Genomic DNA, 20585 nt, shown 5'->3' on the forward strand with positions numbered 1-20585 from the left:
TTGGGTTGTTACAACAAAGTTCCTAAAGGAGAAAAAAGTCTCATTTTGGTTGTGAAATATTCAGTTCAAAGCTAGGCACTTCAATAATAGTGTATGTATTTTGTTTCTTTTTTGGAGATTTGTGTTTCTTTGCCATTTCCAAATCGGCAGTCCTGAAAGAGTTTCAATTTTCTTTTTGGTCGTTCATTCTCTACTTTAGGATTATCTTGGGAATATTTTCTCGTTTGCACTCTATTCTTAACAACTAAAGAAAGAATTAATTTGAAATAAGTATATGAATAGTAATCGAATAGCAATCTGATAGCAATCACATGATAATCAATGACAATTATATTGAAAATAATGTTACCAGTTTTTTGCCTGTCATGTTTTTCTTTGTCCTTTTGTCTTCATTTCCTTCTTTTGTTGTTTCTAATTCTTGGGTTTCATGTTCTCCAATCTATTATCAAAACACACACAAAAAAAAAATGTATAACTATGTGCCAAAAAAATAAAGAAAATCATATGGTTATCATATCAAAACCAAATCTAACTATGTGACAAAAAATAGATGATGAGACAGCTAATGAAAATGATCATGAAGAAAATAGTGTTACCGGGTTTTTGCCTTTGTCATGATTTTTCTTTGTCCTTTTCTCGCTATCTTCTTCTCTTCTTTCTTCTTCTTGGGTTTTATGTCTTTAAGCCTATTATCAAAACACACACACATCATTTTTATTCCAAAAAAACCAAAAAACCAAAATTTCATACAAACATGTTAATTATTACTATACAACCCCAGTCTTCTTCTCTTCTATCTTCCTTTTCATTAATTTTATCTTCTTGTTCATTTATTGTTCTTCAAAGGCTTCGTCAAACTATTATATACAAACCAAAGTTTATCAAGTGACAATCAAAAAACTCATATGACTATTTAGTAACAATTAACAATTAGATGACTATCAAAAGAGAAATAGATGGTAACTACATATAAAATAATAGAAGTAATCAGATGTCAATTAAAGTCAATCGGATCAAAATCATATATCAATTAGAAGATAGTCAGAAACAACTTAATTTGGAAAAACAATATCACCTAGTTAATTTTGATAAGTTTGATTTCAAAAGTTCTTTCAATTCTTCTCATTTTCCTTTCTTTTTTCATTCTTCTTGTTCTTTTTTATTTTGTCCTTCATTTTCTTCTTGTTCTTCTCTTTATTGTATTCCCATTTCTTCTTCTTGCTCATTCTCTTCTTGTTCGTGTCCATGTTCTCTTTCTTCTTCTTGGTGTTCTTCTCCCTTTTATCCTTCTTCTTCAGGAATCTAAACATAATTGAAATGTATAAATAAGTTAATAAACTTAGTTTCAAAATGTATTAGCAAGAAAAATTACCTCTTTATCTTCTAAGCGATGTACATTCATCTCATTTTAAATTATTTCAAGACTTTTTGTAGGAGGATTATTTGGATAGATTGAATCTTGAGACTGCTTGTCCAAGTTTTTCTTTGGAAGTAATCTTTCATTGATAATTTGTACGATGGAGGTTGGCAATCCCAACACTTCATTTATAACTTTTGTCAATCTAGTAGCTTCCTCCTTTAAAAAGGCAAAATCCTCTTTTACTTGCCTCATTTTGACTCTAAGAGAGACTTCTTTTCTTGAACTCTCCCTTGATGTTCATTCAAGCCTTCTTCATCATCATCCAGGTTTATTGTCCTTTTATATGTCCATCTTTCTTCAATTACGTCCAATGGTTCCTTCTTAAAATATTGGTAGTAATTTGAATGTAATCCAAAATCATATGGATTTAGAGGAACAATGGTAAACTGTACAAAATGAATAATTTATAATCAGATGGTAATCTATAGTTGATAAACATATAATCAGATGGTAATCTATAACTAATATACTTACATCTCTTGATTTGAAGATGCACTCCTGAAGATAGATCCAATCGAGCTTTTTTGTTAGTTTCCATCTCAACAACTTTGGATATTTTTTATAATTTGTGTTACAATCCCAACATTTTGTTCAGAGAGCTTTAGGATGATTTCATATGTCCAACACATCAAAACTTGTGGGAAACATTGTAATATAAAGTTTAAGCTTTCACATCGTGTAAGCTTTCAAAAGAATTTCGCTTTCAAATTGAAAACTAACCTATCCCAAGAAAAGTTATTAAAAGTTTCCTCATCCTTTAACATCTAACCTTCTTTCCATTCAACTTTATTATGCATTTCTTACAATATAGATAACATTTTAAAATGAATAAGTTTGCAAGCTTAATCCTTAACTCATCATCTAAATAACCTACTTGAAAAAAAGCTCCTATGCTACTTCTATTTACTGAATTTGTGTTCTTGAAAATAGAATTTCTCATAAAATGTGGTTTATCTTCTTCATTGGACATTTCTAAGGATTTTAGAAATGGACTACAATTAAGACCAGTTATCAAATAAAATTCTTTCATCGAAAATCTAACTTTGAATCCTTCTAAATGAAATGCCAATTATTCATTTATGCTATCTTTTTCAGATGATCTTGATATGAGATGAACCAATAATTGCCCTTGGAACTTCCCGAGTCCAAAGTCTACAAAGAATCGAAATGGGCTTCTTTTAAATATTTCCATTTTTGTTGGTGTTTGGTTCTTAATCAGAGTTTCAATAATTTCAATTTTAGAATAATACTAAACTTGGAGTCCATGTGATTGAATTTCCTATTAAAGCATATCAAACGGGTGAATGCAATCAAAGAGTAATCAACATGCAACCAAATACAATATACTACTTAAGCTCATTTTTCCTTTATTTTTTTTGTATCGAACATTCTCCCTTCTCAAAAAAATTGGGTCATTTTTTCTCTTTTTTTCATCTTTCTTGTTCTTCCTATTATTTGAGGAAAAAAAATATATGACTATTAGTAGACAATCAGATGGTAATCAACAGATAATCAAATGACTTCTAGAAACTATTAAATAATTGATCAAAAAAATATAAGGCAATCAGATGGTAATTAGTACACAATCAAATGACTTCCAGAAGCTACTAAATAACTAAGAAATATATAAGCAAATTAAACTAAATTAGAGACTATTATTTGTAGTTTTCTGCAAATCATAGAGACAAAATTTGTAATTTAAACCAAAAAATATATATAAGAGAGTCTATATAACATTGATTCCACCACGTACAAGGAAAACCAAAACAATATCGGTTCACTATATTGCAAACTCAACCCCAATTTGTTCAAAATAAACAACAATTAACTCAGGCATCAATTTATTTCAATCAAACCATACAATGGAGTACCGATTCTCCTTCTTCCTTCTTTTCATCAATTCATTTCAATTAGTTGACAAAGAAGAGAAGGAAATCTATGCTCGATTGTAGCAGTTCCAAGCTTCCAAATTGGTTATAGAAATTCGAAGAACTATTTAGGAAAAAACATATATCTAAACTTAATTTAACTTCCAGCTAATGCAGTCAAAGAATCACTTAGTAAGAACAAATTTAAATTCATGCAAGAAATAAACAACTGTCAAGTAACCGACTAAGAAAAGAAGGAAATATTTGCCCGATTGTAGCAGTTCCAAGCTTCCAAATTGGTTCTAGAAAATGGAAGAACTATTTGGAGAAAAACATATATCCTAACTTAATCTAACTTCCCGCAAATGTAATAAAAAAAATTACGAAGAATCTTACGAACAAATTTAAATGCATGCTGGAAATGAGAAGAATGAAGTTTCTAATAGAAATTTAAAAAAAAAATGTAAAAATCGCACCTCATTCTTCTTTGTAACTTCAAGCAAGAAGAAATTGAAGAAGAATCCGATGAAGAAGAAAGAGCCAGTTGAGGAAACCCAAATGTTTTGTGAAGGCGAAGAAATCAGACGCGAAGATTTTCAATGGGGGTATTTTAGACTTTTTCTTAATAATCTATTAGTGAAATTGGGCTATGTATTTTACCATTTTTGAGAAGTCCATATAATTGAGACTATGAGTCTAATTTTAATAATTTTTTTGAATAATCAGATATATAGCAATGATTACACTATCATTTGGAAAAATAGAAAAATGTGGAGTACTTTTGAATTATAGCAAAACGTATGGATATCATATGAGTCCAACTTTTTGAAATCCTAAAATGCCAATGAGATTATAATTAATTGGTCAACTATATATCCAATGCCAACTAACACAATTATTTCAAGCGGAATTAAATCTCGTGATTTAACTGTTGTTTTGAATTTATATATCAAATTTAATATTTAGTTTGAATATTCAATCTTCTACAACAACTAATTTTAAATCTTGGTTTGAATTTAAAATATCATATTATCTTATTTTTAAATTATTTTTATGATTATCTTATTTTAGATTTTTAAATCTTATATTAAATTTGTTTTCCTAACTAACTTTTTATATTTATAGTATATTTTCTCTTAATCATAATTAAATCATACGTTTTTAAATTGTTTTTATGATTATCTTTATTATAAATTTGTTTTAAAACGTGGAATATAAAAAAAAAAATACTCATTTTTATTAATTACTCTTTTTTATTTTGAATCATATTAATTTTTGTTTTAAAGATTCCATTTGGAAGAATAGCATAGCAGAAATTTATCAAATTTATAGCAAATTCGTATCACATGTGTTCCCATTTTTTTTAACCCTAAAATGTCTTCATCTAGATTTATAGTTACACTGCAACTAATTATGTTATTTGCAGATTTTTTAACATAAATCTTGATTTTCTCCTACATTATCTCCCTACACTTTTCGAATTTTAAAAATCGAATGTAATCTTTTTAAAAATCAAATGTATTTTTAATTATCATATTTGATCTTATCTTCAATTTCAAATTTTATTTTATCTAATTTTTCAATTTTCATCTTTTTCTTACTAATTTTATTTTTTGTTCTCAATCGACGACAAGTCTACTTTTGAGGCTTGACTTAACTGATCAAATCCATTGGTGAAGGTAGGTCAAGCATATAGACGGTGTTGGTATTAACCTATATAATTTTTATCAATCCAGCCCTCACTTTCTAAACTTATATTTTGGTCTAGAACAAAAAAAAGTATTGTTACAGAATTTTGGGTAAGTTCAAAAACTTATTTATTTTTAAGTTTATTGTATTTGTTGGCCGTAGATTGGAAACTAATTACATGTAGGTCACATAAATATCTGATCATATTTGTAGGTCGCGTAAATATCTTAAAAATTCATTCTTCTTCATTCTAATCAAAATCAAAATCCATTCTTCTTCATTCTAACATATAACCTAATCAAAATCTTAAGTATCGCCAAAAACTTTTAGAAGATATTTGATGACTACAAAATCCTCATCAAGATTATAGTGTAATTAATTTTTAAGTTACGCTGCAACTAATTTTGCCATTTGTAGATTTTTAACATAAATCTTAATTTTCTCCTAAATTATCTCTCTACACTTTCGAATTTTAAAAATTGAATGTAATATTTTTTAAAAAAATGAAGATAATTTTTTTTTTCAAATATATGTTTGATCTTATCTTCAGTTTTAAATTTTGTATTTTATCTAATTTTTCAATTTTCATTTATTTCTTACTAATTTTATTTTTTGTTCTCAATCAACAACAAGTCTAATTTAGAGGTTTGACTTAACCAATCAAATCCATTGGCTCAATCATGGGCAAGAGTTCAAGTCCCAAAGTATCTTTCTTTCCAGAGTGATTCCTATCGAGCCATTATGAAAAGATATGCCAAAGTTGTTGGTCCATGACCACACCATTATTGGTGGAGGAGTCGATTTCGGGGAGGAAAATGACGGCAACTTGGTTGGAAAAGAGGTCGGTGTAGTGCTGGAATTTACAATTTCATTTGTATGACGGGGGTAGTTTCGACTTTTATAAATTCGTTTATATTTTATTTTAAATTTTTTTTCCTATTTTTATGAATGAAATGTTGATTTGCTATTTTTACAAATGAAAAGTTAAAATCTGCTATTCTTCTCATTGGCCCTAATTTTTTTTTTTTTTTTTTGACCGGACTCAACTGGCCATAAAATCTTGGTGGTAAAAAACCAATATTTGATGTGAATGTTTTTTTTTCAAGTGTGAACAATAGTCTCATTTTTTTCAAAAAAAAATGTTGAGCAATGGTCATTTGTTTAATTATCTTGCATTGCACATGGTCTATTAAACAATGGTCTATCCGTGAATTATTATTAGTAGCAGTAGGAGGAGGTTAAAAATCATTTTTAGTCCCTAAACTTTCATAGAAGTAAGGACTTGGTTCCTAAACTTTGATTTGTAACAATTTAATCTCTATACTCTAAGTTTTGTAACAATTTAGTTCATGAACTAACAATTTAGTCCAATTGCTTTAAAGTTTGTAACAATTTAGTCCCTATCATAGAAATTAATGAACAATTCAATGATATTTCATGCATAAATAAACCGTTAAACTAATTAGAGATTCAATATTTTTGCAAAATATAAAGTCTACATCATTAAATATTAAAATTTGACATCTAATTTTGATGAAATTTTTTACGTGAGGGACTAAATTGTTACAATTTTGAAAGTACAAGGACTAGATTGTTATTTACTAAAGTTCAGGGATCAAATTGTTATAAAATTGAAAGTACAAAGACTAAATCGTTACAAACCAAAGTTCATAAAATAAAGTTCCCTCTGATGGCTTCGGTTTTGATTCCTTCGACCAATTAGTTACCATTTCTTTAGAGTTCTCCCATTCTTAGATAGGTGGGAGACATTAGAGGTAATTTAAGGTCCGTTTAAATTGACTTGAGAAAAAAATGTTTTTCAAAAAATTCATTTTTATTTAAACACTTTTGATAAAGACTTATTAAAGGGCACCTGAAAAGATGTTTTGAGTGCTTGACAAATACTCCAATTTCTTAAAAAATGACTTGTTTTTTAAATTAAATACTTGAAAATGTATTCCAAACATACACTTATTCTAATTGACCAATGATGACATGCAAAAATGCATGTCATCTTAGGCCTTTTACTTAGAATTATGAAGTTTGTTAAGCAGAATATGCGGCAATTGTGCTAGGAATTCATGAGAAAATGAGCTTGCGTGGATTATCATGTTGAATCTCAGCTAACCCGTTATTTTGCGTTATTATGCGTTCAATGTTTTATTTTTGTAGCTAAAATAGGAAATGAACGCAAACGCGAAAACTGGACCACCACATAGACGACCGCATGCGGAGAAACACTCCATCGCAAGGTCGAACACATGGATGTTGCGGTAATCAGCCGTATGCGTCCATCACATAGGAGTTGCGCTCGCCTAGTGATTGTGGTCATCATGTAGAGTTGCGGTATTAAGCGAATGCGGTCATTAAATGATTGCGGCTACACGACAATGCATACTAATGGGATCAACGCAAGGTTGGTGGAATGAACGCATCAACGTATATACCTCGAGAAAAACCAAAAGATGATGCTGACATTTCACCTACCATGCCATTAATGGCAAAGGTTCAGAAAGGACTAATGCGTCGAATGTCAGACTCAGAGTAGTCCAATTAATGTTGTCGACGACCCAAACTCTATAAATAGAAGCCAATGAGTAGAAATTCAAGTTATCCGGGGATGATCCTTATGATTCAGGGATTTTCCCCGTGATCCAGACAAACTGCGTGAGAAGATGTTTGAGAGTTCTTCACCTCCTTCATTCATTCCGAGTGACGAATGGAGCCCTCGACCGGAGCTAGATCTCGAGAGAGTCAGCTCCTCCGCCCATCCATGGCACAACCGGCAGTCTTGACGCACATCTGCTGGAAGCAAGTCTTTGCTTCCAGCCGGTCACTTCATTTTCCTTTCTTTTCTTATATTGTATTGTATGACATTTTGTGATTAAGGAATAAACAAATTTGTTTTCAATGCATTTCTCTGTTTCCTTCGACTCCATCTCCATCTTCTTTGCTTAGTATTTTTACTTTCATTGCAATACTTAGTGGGATTGCTAGGGTATCGCATACTTAGTCATGTGAATTAGGGATATGAAGCATGTAGCAACCCACTGAGAGGTGTGTGTTGCACGAGTGTATGAGTAATCTTATTTGCTTAGTGTAAAACTACTGCAATGCCTGTCTATAGGCTAACGCATTACTTGTCTATGAATAAAGTCAGCAACAATCAACTGCTCGGGAGGGTAAGTGATTGGTCGCATTAAGCAATGTATGCATTGTTCACTAGGGATAGTAACAATCTTAGATCAGCAAAGTTCATACGGTTACCTTGTCCTATGAGCGCTTCATTCATCATTTAGGTATACTTGGGAGAGTAGTCTAAAACACAAATTTAAGACTCGGGAGAGCGGATTGGAATGCATAGGCAAGAATGGGGATCTTAGAGATAAGCTCTATTTGCTTCACACAGCGTATGCACCCTACAGAATGGATTTGCATGCGTCCAGGAAGTAGGATAAGGGGTTATGTGGCAGCCATGCTCATGCAGCGGGAGCTAGTGAGCTAGTTATGGAGGTCTAGGCAGGCATAGGCTTCTCGGCAATATCGCAGATACACCGCATACGTCCTAAAGTTAGGTTCACGTGTGTGTAGCATGATTGCATGGTTTGCGTTGACTAAGGTTGCGCTTGCGGTCACTCTTAAGAGTTACAATGAAAACATCTCCGCATTTTATCTATTTTCCCATTCATTTATTTCATGTCAAATGTTGTCTATCTCTACCTCTCATGCACATTCTCATTGCGTTGTCTGTTAGATAGGAGTAGGAGTAGGAGTAGGATTGACTTAGCAACCCCTCCAACATTCTTTTATTTAACCGCCGCATGCACATCACCGCATTCATATAGCTACAAGTCCCTGTGTTCGACCTCGGATTACCCGAGAAACTTGCGTTCGCGTTATACTTGGCGTGAGCGCAAGAAAACTTGTGACAGGACGCATGGTCATCGCATACATTTATCAACGCATATTCATTCCAACGCATGACCATCGATTCATGACTATCAACGCATATCTTAAGAACATGCATCGCATACCGCATCGAAGGGATTTTAGTTGTCGAGTAAAATTGACTTCTAATTTTCCATCATCAAGTTTTTGGTGCCGTTTCCGGGGACTTCGGCAAAATAGAGTGCTAACGGTAATTTTTTTTTTTTCTTTGCAGACTCTCAATCTCTGGCGAATTACGACCCGGAGATTGATAGAACGTTTAGACGGAGATCAAGAGACCGCCAACAAAAACAAGAGAGAACACCAAGAATGGCAAAGCAACCGGACGCAAGGGCCGCTAACGCGAATAATATAATGGCCAACCCCATCCTTCTAGCGAATGACCGCAATAGACCCATATAGAACTATGCGTCGCCTAACCTCTATGATTTCTCTCCAGGAATCATGAGGCTGGCGTTAGATGGATTGAGGTTTGAAATGAAGCCGGTAATGTTGTAGATGATCCAAGCTGCTGGGCAGTTTGGAAGAAGGCGTGACGAAGACCTGCATGCCTACCTTCGGAGCTTTATAGAAATCTGCAATACTTTTGTGTTCCCGAATATCTCAACCGAGGAAGTTCGACTAACTCTGTTTCCATTCTCTTTATGTGATCAGGTGAGGAAATGGGCCTATTCTCTCGAACCGGGAGAGATAACTTCGTGGGAACAGGTGGTGGAAAAGTTTATGAAGAAGTATTTCCCACCAACCGAGAATGCCATGAGACAAAAATTAATAACAAATTTTGAACAAGAAGATGACGAATCGCTCAATGATGCCTGGGCGAGGTTCAAGCGGCTGGTAAGAGACTGTCCACATAATGGCTTACCAGACTGCCTATAAATGGAGATTTTTTACCAAGGACTGAATCCCTCTTCGCAGACCGCTGCCAATGCGGCAGCCGCTAGTGGTCTACTTGACAAAACATATGAGGAGGCAAAGAGTATACTTGATCGCATTTCCAAAAATCACGAGGATTGGCGGGAAAACGATCAAAGATTAAGAATAAAAGATAATGACGCAAACAATGGGGTCATCGCATCCTTGCAAAATCAAATGACTGCGATGATGAGTTTGATACAAGGCATCGCAATTAATAACACGGGAGCGAAGAAAGGGCGGTCAGCGCAATTACTCAAATGACCGCAAGTTGTGTCATTTGCGGAGATGCTCACCCGATGCAAGAATGCCCAACAAACCCGCAGTCGATATGCTTCATGAGAAATAATCCCTATTCCAACACATATAACCCCGGGTGGCAAAACCACCCAAATTTTGCGTGGAAAAATCAACAACAAAGCTTTCAACCTATGGCACAAAAAGGAGGGCCACCCGGGTTTTTTCTGCAAAACAACGATCCAGCGCATAGCCAAGCTAGCAGCTCACAATCACCGCAATCTTCGTCCTTAGAGAGCTTGTTGAAGCAGTACATTGAGAAAAATGAAACAGTGCTTCAGAATCAAGTTACATCCATTAGAAATCTCGAAATTCAAATGGGACAAATTACGGGCGAGCTGAAAAATAGACTGCAAGGAGCGTTGCCGAGCTCAACTGAGCTCCCTCGCAATGCTGGGGGTAACAGGGAAGGAACAATGCTTAGCAATCTCCTTGCTGAGCAACAACATGATTGCAGAAGTGGGGGAGAAGCCCATTGCGACCAACTTAAATGCAGTGACAACCGAGGACCCATTGACCTATGGTTTAGAGAAGCCCGAGAAAATAGACCCTGGAGTTGCATCCTCCTTAAGCCTCTAGATTTTAAGACAGAAGAAGTCCAACCACCAGTAGCTTCGCAAAGATTGAAAGAGGGAAAAAATGAGGAAGAAAAGATCGCAATAATGGCTGCAGCGCAAAATGCTATGATCCCACCTAAAATAGGCGACCCAGGAATCTTCACAATACCATGCTCTATCGGAGGGACCTACAGTGGCCAAGCACTATGCGATCTTGGGGCAAGTATAAACATAATGTTGCTATCAATCTTCAAACAATTGAATGCCGGCACACTTATGCCCACAAAGGAAACTCTCCTGCTCGCGGACAGATCTTGAATACATCCTGAAGGAGAGTAGAAAAATGTCGCAATCTCAATTGATAAATTCATCTTGCTGGTAGAATTCCTCGTTTTGGACTACAAGGCAGACAAAGATGCACCCATCATATTGGGACGACCTATCCTTTCAACCGGTCGCGCTCAAATTGATGTGCGCAAGGGGGAAATTGTAATGAGCATTCATGGGGAAAAACTCCAGATTAAGGCAGTAAAGATCCCAAAGGACAAAGAAAAGAGAGAAAAGCCACCATGGACGTGAACAAACCAGCCTGGAATAAGTGGTCCCTGAGTATTATATTATTCAACCTCATCAGGGATGCAATCCTTTTGAATATCCTTTTCCTGCATCAATTACTTCATGAACTTTTATCTTACTCGTTATTATCTATTATCGCAATTACTTTGTTATACTGACTATCTATTTACACTATTCTATTTCTAAAAAAAAAAAAAAAGTGAAGCGAGCTTTTGAGAATAATAACTCCACTGTCAACGCAATGGGGAAACCCTTGTTAATAAGAGTTAAATTGTGAAAGGCAACACTTGCTCGTAGTTGGATGTCCGCATGACACACGTGGGACAAGCCAAAACGAAGGCAAGTCATCAGAATCAACGCATTAGCGCAACTCCTCTGTCCGACGCAAGCCAAATCAAACGAGACAAGAGTTGAGTTGAAGATGGAACGCAACCGAAGTTGGATGCCTGCATGACACACGTGGAGGTAAACCAAAACGAAGGGCGTAACCAGGTTCAACACCGCATTTGAATAAGTCATCGCAAATTTTTGAACTTTGAACGTACGCATTCTCAAAAGCTAAACACAAAATTGCGGTGGATGAATAAAAAGTTTTTGAGCAAAGGCTTGCCGGATTTAAACTTAGAAAAGATCCTTTTGAAGAAGCAGCCAAAATGGAGGAGAGCATTGCAATGATGGTCAAAGGCATGTGTAAATTATATTCTGAGAAGCTGGTTATCGCAAAGGAAAGCATGAAGGTGAGTTAGAATTTCTTAAGTATAACGCATGCTTAAGGACAATCGTGATTTTAAGTTTGGGGGTGTGATGACATACAGAAATGCATGTCATCTTAGGCCTTTTACTTAGAATTATGAAGGATGTTAAGCAGCATATGCGGCAATTGTGCTAGAAATTCACGAGAAAATGAGCTTGCGTCGATTAGTATGTTGAATCTCAGCTAACTCGTTATTTTGCGTTATTATGCATTCAATGTTTTATTTTTGTAGCTAAAAAAGGAAATGGACGCAAACGCGGAAACCGGACCACTGCATAGACGACCGCATGCGGAGAAACACTCCATCGCAAGGGCGAACGCATCGATCAACGCATGGATGTTGCGGTAATCAGCCGTATGCGTCCATCGCATGGGAGTTGCGCTCGCCTAGTGATTGCGGTCATCGTGTAGAGTTGTGGTATTAAGCGAATGCGGTCATTAAATGGTTGTGGCTACGCGACAACGCATACTAATGGAATCAACACAAGGTTGGTGGAATGAACGCATCAACGCATCTACCTTGACAAAAACAAAAAGATGATGCTTACATTTCACCTACCACGCCGTTAGTGGCAGAGGTTCAGAAAGGACTAACACGCCGAATGTCAGACTTAGAGCAGTCCAATTAATGCTATCGGCGACCCAAGCTTTATAAATAGAAGCCGATAAGCAGAAATTCAAGTTATCCGGGGATGATCCTTGTGATTCGGGGATTTTCCCCGTGATCTAGACAAATTGCGTGAGAAGATGTTTGAGAGTTCTTCACCTCCTTCATCCATTCCGAGTGACGACCGGAGCTAGATCTCGAGAGGGTCAGCTCCTCCGCCCATCCATGGCACCACCGGAAGCCTTGACGCACATCCGCTGGAAGCAAGTCTTTGCTTCCAACCGGTCACTTCATTTTTCTTTCTTTTCTTATATTGTATTATATGACATTAAGGAATTAATACAATTTGTTTTCAATGCATTTCTCTGTTTCCTTCGACTCCATCTCCATCTTCTTTGCTTAGCATCTTTACTTTCATTGCAACACTTAGTGGGATTGCTTGGGTATCGCATACTTAGTCATGTGGATTAGGGATATGAAGCATGTAGCAACCCACCGAAAGGTATGCGTTGCGCGAGTGTGTGAGTAATCTTATTTGCTTAGTGTGAAGCTGCTGCAACGTCTGTCTATAGGCTAACACATTACTTGTCTATGAGTAAAGTCAACAACAATCAACTGCCCGGGAGGGTAAGTGGTTGGTCGCATTAAGCAATGTATGCATTGTTCACTAGGGATAGTAACAATCTTAGATCAGCAAAGTTCATGCGGTTACCTTGTCCTATGAGCGCTTCATTCATCATTTAGGTATACTTGGGAGAGTAGTCTAAAACACAAATTTAAGACTCGGGAGAGCGGATTGGAACGCATAGGCAAGAATGGGGATCTTAGAGATAAGCTCTATTTGCTTCACACAGCGTATGCACCCTACAGAATGGATTTGCATGCATCTAGGAAGTAGGATAAGGGGTCATGTGGCAGCCATGCTCATGCGGCGGGAGCTAGTGAGCTAGTTATGGAGGTCTAGGCAGGCATAGGCTTCTCAGCAATATCGCAGATACATCGTATACGTCCTAAAGTTAGGTTCACGTGTGTGTAGCATGATTGCATGGTTTGCGTTGACTAAGGTTGCCCTTGCTGTCACTCTTAAGGGTTGGAATGAAAACATCTCCGCATTTTATCTATTTTCCCATTCATTTATTTCATGTCAAGTGTTGTCATATCTCTACCTCTCATGCACATTCTCATTGCGTTGTCTGTTAGATAGGAGTAGGAGTAGGAGTAGGATTAACTTAGCAACCCTTCCAACATTCTTTTATTTAATCGCCGCATGCACATCACCGCATTCATATAGCTACAAGTCCCTGTGTTCGACCTCGGATTACCAGAGAAACTTGCGTTCGCGTTATACTTGGCGTGAGCTCAAGAAAACTTGTGACAGGACGCATGGTCATCGCATACATTTATCAACGCATATTCATTCCAACACATGACCATCGACGCATGACTATCAACGCATATCTTAGGAACATGCATCGCATACCGCGTCCAAGGGATTTTAGTTGTCGAGTAAAATTGACTTCTAATTTCTCATCATCAAGTTTTTTATTTTATTGAGTGGAAATGTGGATGATATGCGATGGTGAAATTGCATTGTGCACTCAAGTTTCCTCAGTGGAATCCAAATGTAAATTCCACAAAGTTTCCTGGTAAGTCCAGGGTCGAACTCAGGGACTTGTGAAAACAGGTTGCGTTGGTAATTTTTATGGAAACTTTGCGGTAACCGAATAAATAAATTGTTGGTTTGTTGTTGATTGCGTTAATGAGAAAATAAACAAATGCGGCAGATTTGAGAAAAGTCAATTGTGTGAGAGATGCACTGAGTATGCGATGAACGAGTTGAGAAGATCTTTAGCGAGCGTTACTTGGGAATGCGTCAGATTAGGCGATCATGCTACAACCATGCATAGCAAGTCATTTTCCAATGCAAATGCGATGCTCCTAAGTCTAGGACGCATGTGTTGAATGCAAAAGTGTCCATAGAGCTTATCCCTAAGTCTTTACTCTTGTCCTATGCGATGATGCAAAATGCATAAAAGCAAGGTGACCGCATACAATCATATCCTATTTCTAGGATGCATGCGATGCGTTAATAGCAAACAGTGCTTATTCCTAAGCTCCTATCTCTTGCTTATGCGTTCTAATCTGACTCTCTCGAGCCTAGATTCTAACCTGACCTTCCGAAGCCTAGATCCTGTCCTTAGACTACCCTCCCGAGTATCCCTAATGGACGAATGAAGCACTCATAATACAAGATAATCACATAGAGTGAAGATTCCCTAGTTGTGCTAGCTAAATGCTTCTCAACCCATTCAACTAATTTAGCTACTCATGCGTAAATAACAGAGAGTGAACAGATATAGAGAAGTAGATTCTATTTCAATAAATGAGCGGAGTACAAAATAACAATGGAAGTTAAAGGTAGAGACCCTAGTAGCAATTCCTTGCTAACCGAGGCTTTTACACTGTAATCTCTATTCGGTTCTAAAGATGTTCTCGCTTCCGCAGGCGTTAGCCCTCTCTCTATCCTTGAAGCTTCTGGCGCTCTCCCAAGCTTACCGGAACGATCTATCGGCACAACCTCCTCTCTCGCGTCCACCTTAAAATGAAAGAAAACTATGAATAAGGATGTGCGAACTTATTAACTCGTTGGAACTGCTCAACCCTTTTCTGAATGTTGCTCTTGGTATTTATAGAACATCCAAGGTGAACGGCGACTTCCCTCTCATGATTGCACGGATGGGATGGCTTTAATTCTTCTGACTAATGCGCCAAATAATTGTCACCAAAATGTTGAATGTACTTGTGATCGTTATCGGCTTGTCAACTTAATTCGGATTCGACTGTCATCAGTTTTCTGTCCCATCGCGATTAATTAGCCTTTCTCCCAGATGCGCCCACTATGTTGCACTGACCAAGTTGCGGCGATCCTTCTCGGGCGAATGTTTGCGAACACAATCATTACAAAGCCTTGCGGTAAAGTTGCACTCGACCAATGATTTCCTATGATCGCAATTCTTGCATTACGTCAACGCATATTCTGCATAAAAACACTAAAATCAACTGTTCCTATGCAATAAACGCATGCGACCGCAATATTATGAAATTGATGCTTGATGGACGCAATTTAACATGTTTTATCAACACAATCCAACATTGTTTAAGAACTTAGCACTATGATAACGTGCATTTCTGCCCGTTATCAACCAAGAAAAAAGAGATTCTCAATTTTTGCTCCCCAATCGTTTAGGAGACAGCCCCCAACTTTGCCTTGAGTGGAGTGAGCTATTATAGACCACTCAATGTTTAGGTCTTTCATTATAATAGTTGAAGTTTACAATTATTATAACTCACTCAATGTTTAGGTCTCTCATTATAATAATTGAAGTTTACAACTATTATAACTCACTCAATGTTTGGGTTTCTCATTTTCAAATAGTTTCACTGTAACTTTTATAGTAAAACTATTTGAAAATCTCCACTGTCTATAGTATTTATTAAATAGTAAACACTATTTTGTAACTATACTCTCTTCTCATTTATAATCCAACTAAAATAGTTTACACCTCGATAAACTATTATAATACTCAGACTATAATTATATTGACTATAATAATTATCTCAATGCCCCATGTAGCCCCAAAGTTCTTTCTTCTAGTCTTTATTTCTTCCCCCTTTATTAGAAGCCCCTTTGTTCTCCTCTCTCACTTTTAGAAGTCTCTTTTGTCCTCCAGGTTGAATTTCCAAAAATGTCATAGTTTTCATTTGACAGCTTTTGCATGGACAAGTCTTTAACACTTTGGATAATAAGCAAGCATATTATTTTACTTCCTCCTTCAAAAGTTCGCTATAGGAAGTTGGAATGTGATAAAGAAAGCTTCCAATTTTAGGATTTCAACAAGTCCAGACTTGAGAAAATTTTACCAATACCCACCCAACTTAAAAGAACAAGACATGCAAATAGGCACACACAATTTCTTTCAAAGAAAAAAAAATGCATAAACCAGTCTGATTTCAATAATTTGTTGTTAGATATAACCAACAAACACCATTACTGTTTTTCTCCTATCACAGGTTCTAGATATACTGTTGACCTCGATAGATACGAATCCGAGTCAACGAGGTTACAAACGGTATGAATGAGTTGAACAACCAAAATGCTACTTCAACTATGTTCTTTTGAGCATCAAACTCATAAATATAGGGTAAATGTTCTTAAGGCAGTTGACAAAGTGCATCTGAAAGTATATAATATTCCCTCTCGCAGTTTATAATCACTTTCCTGTTTTTTTACTCACTTTTCTCTGATGAAGTTGAGTTCTGACTGTACTTTGTCCATCTTTTCTTGTTCTTCTCGATTTTATTCACATTCTGGGAGTAATTTGTGAGTCCCTGCCTCAGTGCCCCAAGATTAACTCCATTGCCAACCAGAATACTAGTTACTCCCATTTTGGAAACCTGTATTTGCCATACAAAAAAAAAAAAAACTTTGTTAAGATGGCAATACATAGATATGGCATCCTAAGAATGTTTTCTCATGCCAGTCAATTCAACCTCAAAGCACTATCTTAGAATACAAAGAAAAAACACAGAAAAGTTATGAGAAAAATGAGTTTTACAGTTTCAATGTTCCGATCCTCGTCATCAAAGAATAACATAGACTTGAATGGTACACCAGTCCTTGAATGAATTCTCTGAAAATGATCTGTTTTGTGTGTCCAACTGGAAAATATCTCCTGTAAATGATCATCGAGCATGAAAAACCGGATAGAGCTAACAAGCAAAAATTTCTCACTATAAGCTGATTATTTAAAATAACAAGGGCAAGATATACTCGTAAGACCCTTGCTAGAATATTGGAAGATTTTTAGAAGTAAAGTGCATTTCTAGTGCTATTAGGGAAGTAATTTTCTTGCCCTAAGATCCTTGTTAGAATATAGGAAGATTGTTAGAAGTGCATTTCTAGTGCTTTTAGGGAAGTAATTACAATTCTCCTGATTGAAGTATTCTTTTAGCTACAATATTTCAAGGTATATCCGTGGCAGGAACATTGAGAATACCACATAATTTCTCTAGGAGAAATGGAGATTTCTCATTCCACAAAGTAACAGAAGATAGGCCAAAACTTCAAAGCTGATAAATAAACAAGAAATGTAAAATGAGAAATCATTCGTATTCTCACCTGAGCTACGAACATTGACCCAATTCCCAATTTATCAATAAACGTCTTGGCAATATCAGGTGTGGGTGATCTAGAAGCAATGGCAAGGTCAATTCCCTTGTCTTTAAGTGCATATAATATGCCTTTGGCATGAGGATACAGAGATGGCATTTCACGTTTGGAGCGACATTCACTGTCATAAAAGGAAGATGGGGAAGGTCAACCTGGATGCATGACTTAACAATTGCAATAACAACCATATTAAGCATGACTAACAAATCATTCTCAACTAACCCCAAGATGTAAGAGATAGTTAAGAGATATTCTAAGTCTTGGGTTTAACGGCAGGTTAAAAACTTAAGTCTCATTCGATAACTATTTGACTTTTAGTTTTTAGTTTTTGAAAGTTAAGCTTATAATCACTGCTTCCAAATTTCACCTATAAGTTATTTTGTTTTGTTTTTGATGTTCGACCAAGAATTCAATGTTCTTTGTTAGAAATGTGAAAACCATAATGAAGAAATTGGAAGAAAACGATCCTAAATTCCAAAAAGAGAAAACTAAAAACAAAATCGTTATGAAATGGGGCCTTATAACTTAGAGCCTGTGTTTTCTCTTGCAGCGGGTAATGGGATGGTTGAAACCTCCTCGAGGATTAGTGTCTGTACTCGTGTATAATTTGGATGAAATTCTAATAAACACTTCAAAATAACTACAGATTTAGAAGCGACAGACACCATAAGCTTGCATATTGACAAAGGAGATAACTACAGATTGATCTTAATAACTATAAAGACCGTCTTTCTTATGAACTGATCTATAAGTCAATTGCTGCAAGCTAGAAAATCTGAATATCATACACAACTCCATTCTACTTCTAATTCTCTCAAGTCGCACGAACATCAGTTCAGATACAAAAAAACCTAATAATCTCGTTGACAAATAACGGAAGAAGGCACGGAGCTTAGGGAATGAGTTTCATCAATAACATGTTGTACTTCAATTTCATTTCTTAGAAAAGATCATCTCGTTCGAATCAACAAATTATAAGACGAACAAGGTGAAACCGAACAGTTTCATGAAAATTGCCCCAACTACAAAAGGAAGTATAGCAGCACTGAATCGGCTCAGAAATGAAACCGATAAAACAGTTATAGAACAGAATCAATCGACATGCGCTTTTCTGAGTCAACAAACGGGAAAGAGAAATAGAAGATGAAAAAAGAGAGCGAGAAATTACCAATAGAATGGCCAGAGAGTGTAATCGAGGTCGAAGACTACCAATTTGGGAAGAACTTGAAACATTCCAATAATCTGCAGAGCCTCCGTCTTGACGCTCTCGTCGGCCATCTCTGTTCCTCCACTCCGACGATGAGGAACGCTTTGGATTCACGCTACGTCGAGAAATTGATTGGTTGATGGCGTTCAACGGTTGAAAAGTTGGATTGTTTGTTTTTGAAAACTTTCACGAGAGGTTTTGGAAGTATCTTGGAAATTACAAATGTGAATAAAAAGAGAGGTCAAAGAAAATTATTAATGGTAAATTTAGTTCATACCTCGGGACAAAGTTAGAATGGGTGATGATAGGCTGCATCCTGGTTTATTTAGATTTGGGGGAGAGTTTTGAAAGTTAATTAAGACGGGGTTTCAAACTTATTTAGGGAAAATGGATATTTTTTTTTTTTGTCCCCATCGTCTCTTCGGGAATATTTTATAATTTTTTTTTTAATTTTATAGATTGTATTAAAAAATAATAATAAAATAAAATGATCAAAATGCGTCGGTTGAACAGCCGCATTCTGACCGCGTAGCGCGTGTCAGAGTGACGCGCGCGGTCAACAGACACATTTGACTTATTTTGTCGTCTTCCCCCTCGTTTTACCATAAAAAATCTACTTTCCTTCATTCCTTCCACCGTTTTCATTTCTCTTTCACAGATTTCATACTCCTTCACCAATTTCATCTTCTCCTTCACTGAAACCCTCATTTCATCTTCCCCTTCATCACCAAAGCCCTCATTTCATCTTCATCCAAAACAAAATTTCCTTCATTTCTTCCACCTTCTTCATTTATTTTCAAATACCGATCATTTTCAACCTTCATTCCCACCTTCATTTCATTAATTTGTTTCAGTGTAGTATTTTATTTGGTAAATTGATATATTTTTGTTATTTAACTCTAAATTAAGTTTTTAATAATTTTTACTGAATTTTTTTTAATGTTTATTTTGTTTACCGTGGATATTATTCAAAGTTTTTTTGGTAAGTTGCAATATTTGGTAAGGTGCAAAGTTTTTTTTTTTTTTTTGTAATGTGCAATATTTTTCTTTTAATAAATTGATATATTTTTTTTATAATGGATTATCATAAGGGAGAATTAAATGTAATTAACATTATGTTATATATGTAGTCCACTTTATGTGGTATTTAGTTGGTACTCTGTCGATGCTTGTCTGATTGGTATTTGGTTGATTTTTAACTATCAAAATGAGTATGTCTTCTTTGGTTAAATATAATAAATGGTAAGTATGTCTTCTTTGGTTTTTATCTATTTCTTTAAAAATAATTACCTTGCAATTTTATTGCTACTTTGGTAGTTTTTTTTTAAGATGAACAATTTTATTTAGATGATTTTAAATGGAATCAAACAACTCACACTTTGTTCAAAAAGAAGTATAAATTTTCTAATCTATTTCTTATGCATATTTCTAAACAACTCACACTTTGTTCTAAAACACCCCACACTTTGTTCAAAATAAACCTAACTATTTCTTATGCATACCATATTATGATAATT

The 20585-nt window shown here is 35.6% G+C and overlaps 1 protein-coding gene, 1 long non-coding RNA gene and 1 other non-coding gene across 3 annotated transcripts; all 3 read right to left on the bottom strand.

The window, feature by feature from the left end:
• Positions 1-318: 318 nt before the first annotated feature.
• LOC120078739 (uncharacterized) lies at positions 319-3882 on the bottom strand. The gene is made up of 5 exons (XR_016529715.1): positions 3765-3882; positions 1076-1302; positions 777-857; positions 597-686; positions 319-439 (listed from the first exon to the last, which is right to left on the bottom strand). It is a non-coding gene; the product is annotated as an uncharacterized LOC120078739 (long non-coding RNA).
• A 5802-nt stretch (positions 3883-9684) lies between these two features.
• LOC150036080 (small nucleolar RNA R71) lies at positions 9685-9788 on the bottom strand. Its single transcript, XR_016529908.1, has one exon. It is a non-coding gene; the product is annotated as a small nucleolar RNA R71 (small nucleolar RNA).
• A 6852-nt stretch (positions 9789-16640) lies between these two features.
• On the bottom strand, positions 16641-19486 carry LOC120077460 (Haloacid dehalogenase-like hydrolase (HAD) superfamily protein). The gene is made up of 4 exons (XM_039031340.2): positions 19030-19486; positions 17811-17982; positions 17248-17364; positions 16641-17086 (listed from the first exon to the last, which is right to left on the bottom strand). Exons 1-4 carry the CDS (start codon positions 19137-19139, stop codon positions 16919-16921), a joined length of 567 nt encoding a protein of 188 aa, XP_038887268.2. The 5' UTR covers positions 19140-19486; the 3' UTR covers positions 16641-16918.
• Positions 19487-20585: the final 1099 nt, after the last annotated feature.

The sequence above is a fragment of the Benincasa hispida genome, chromosome 5, assembly GCF_027475165.1.
Source record: "Benincasa hispida cultivar pf3 chromosome 5, pf3_genome.v1.1, whole genome shotgun sequence".
In the NCBI taxonomy this organism is placed as follows: domain Eukaryota; kingdom Viridiplantae; phylum Streptophyta; class Magnoliopsida; order Cucurbitales; family Cucurbitaceae; genus Benincasa; species Benincasa hispida.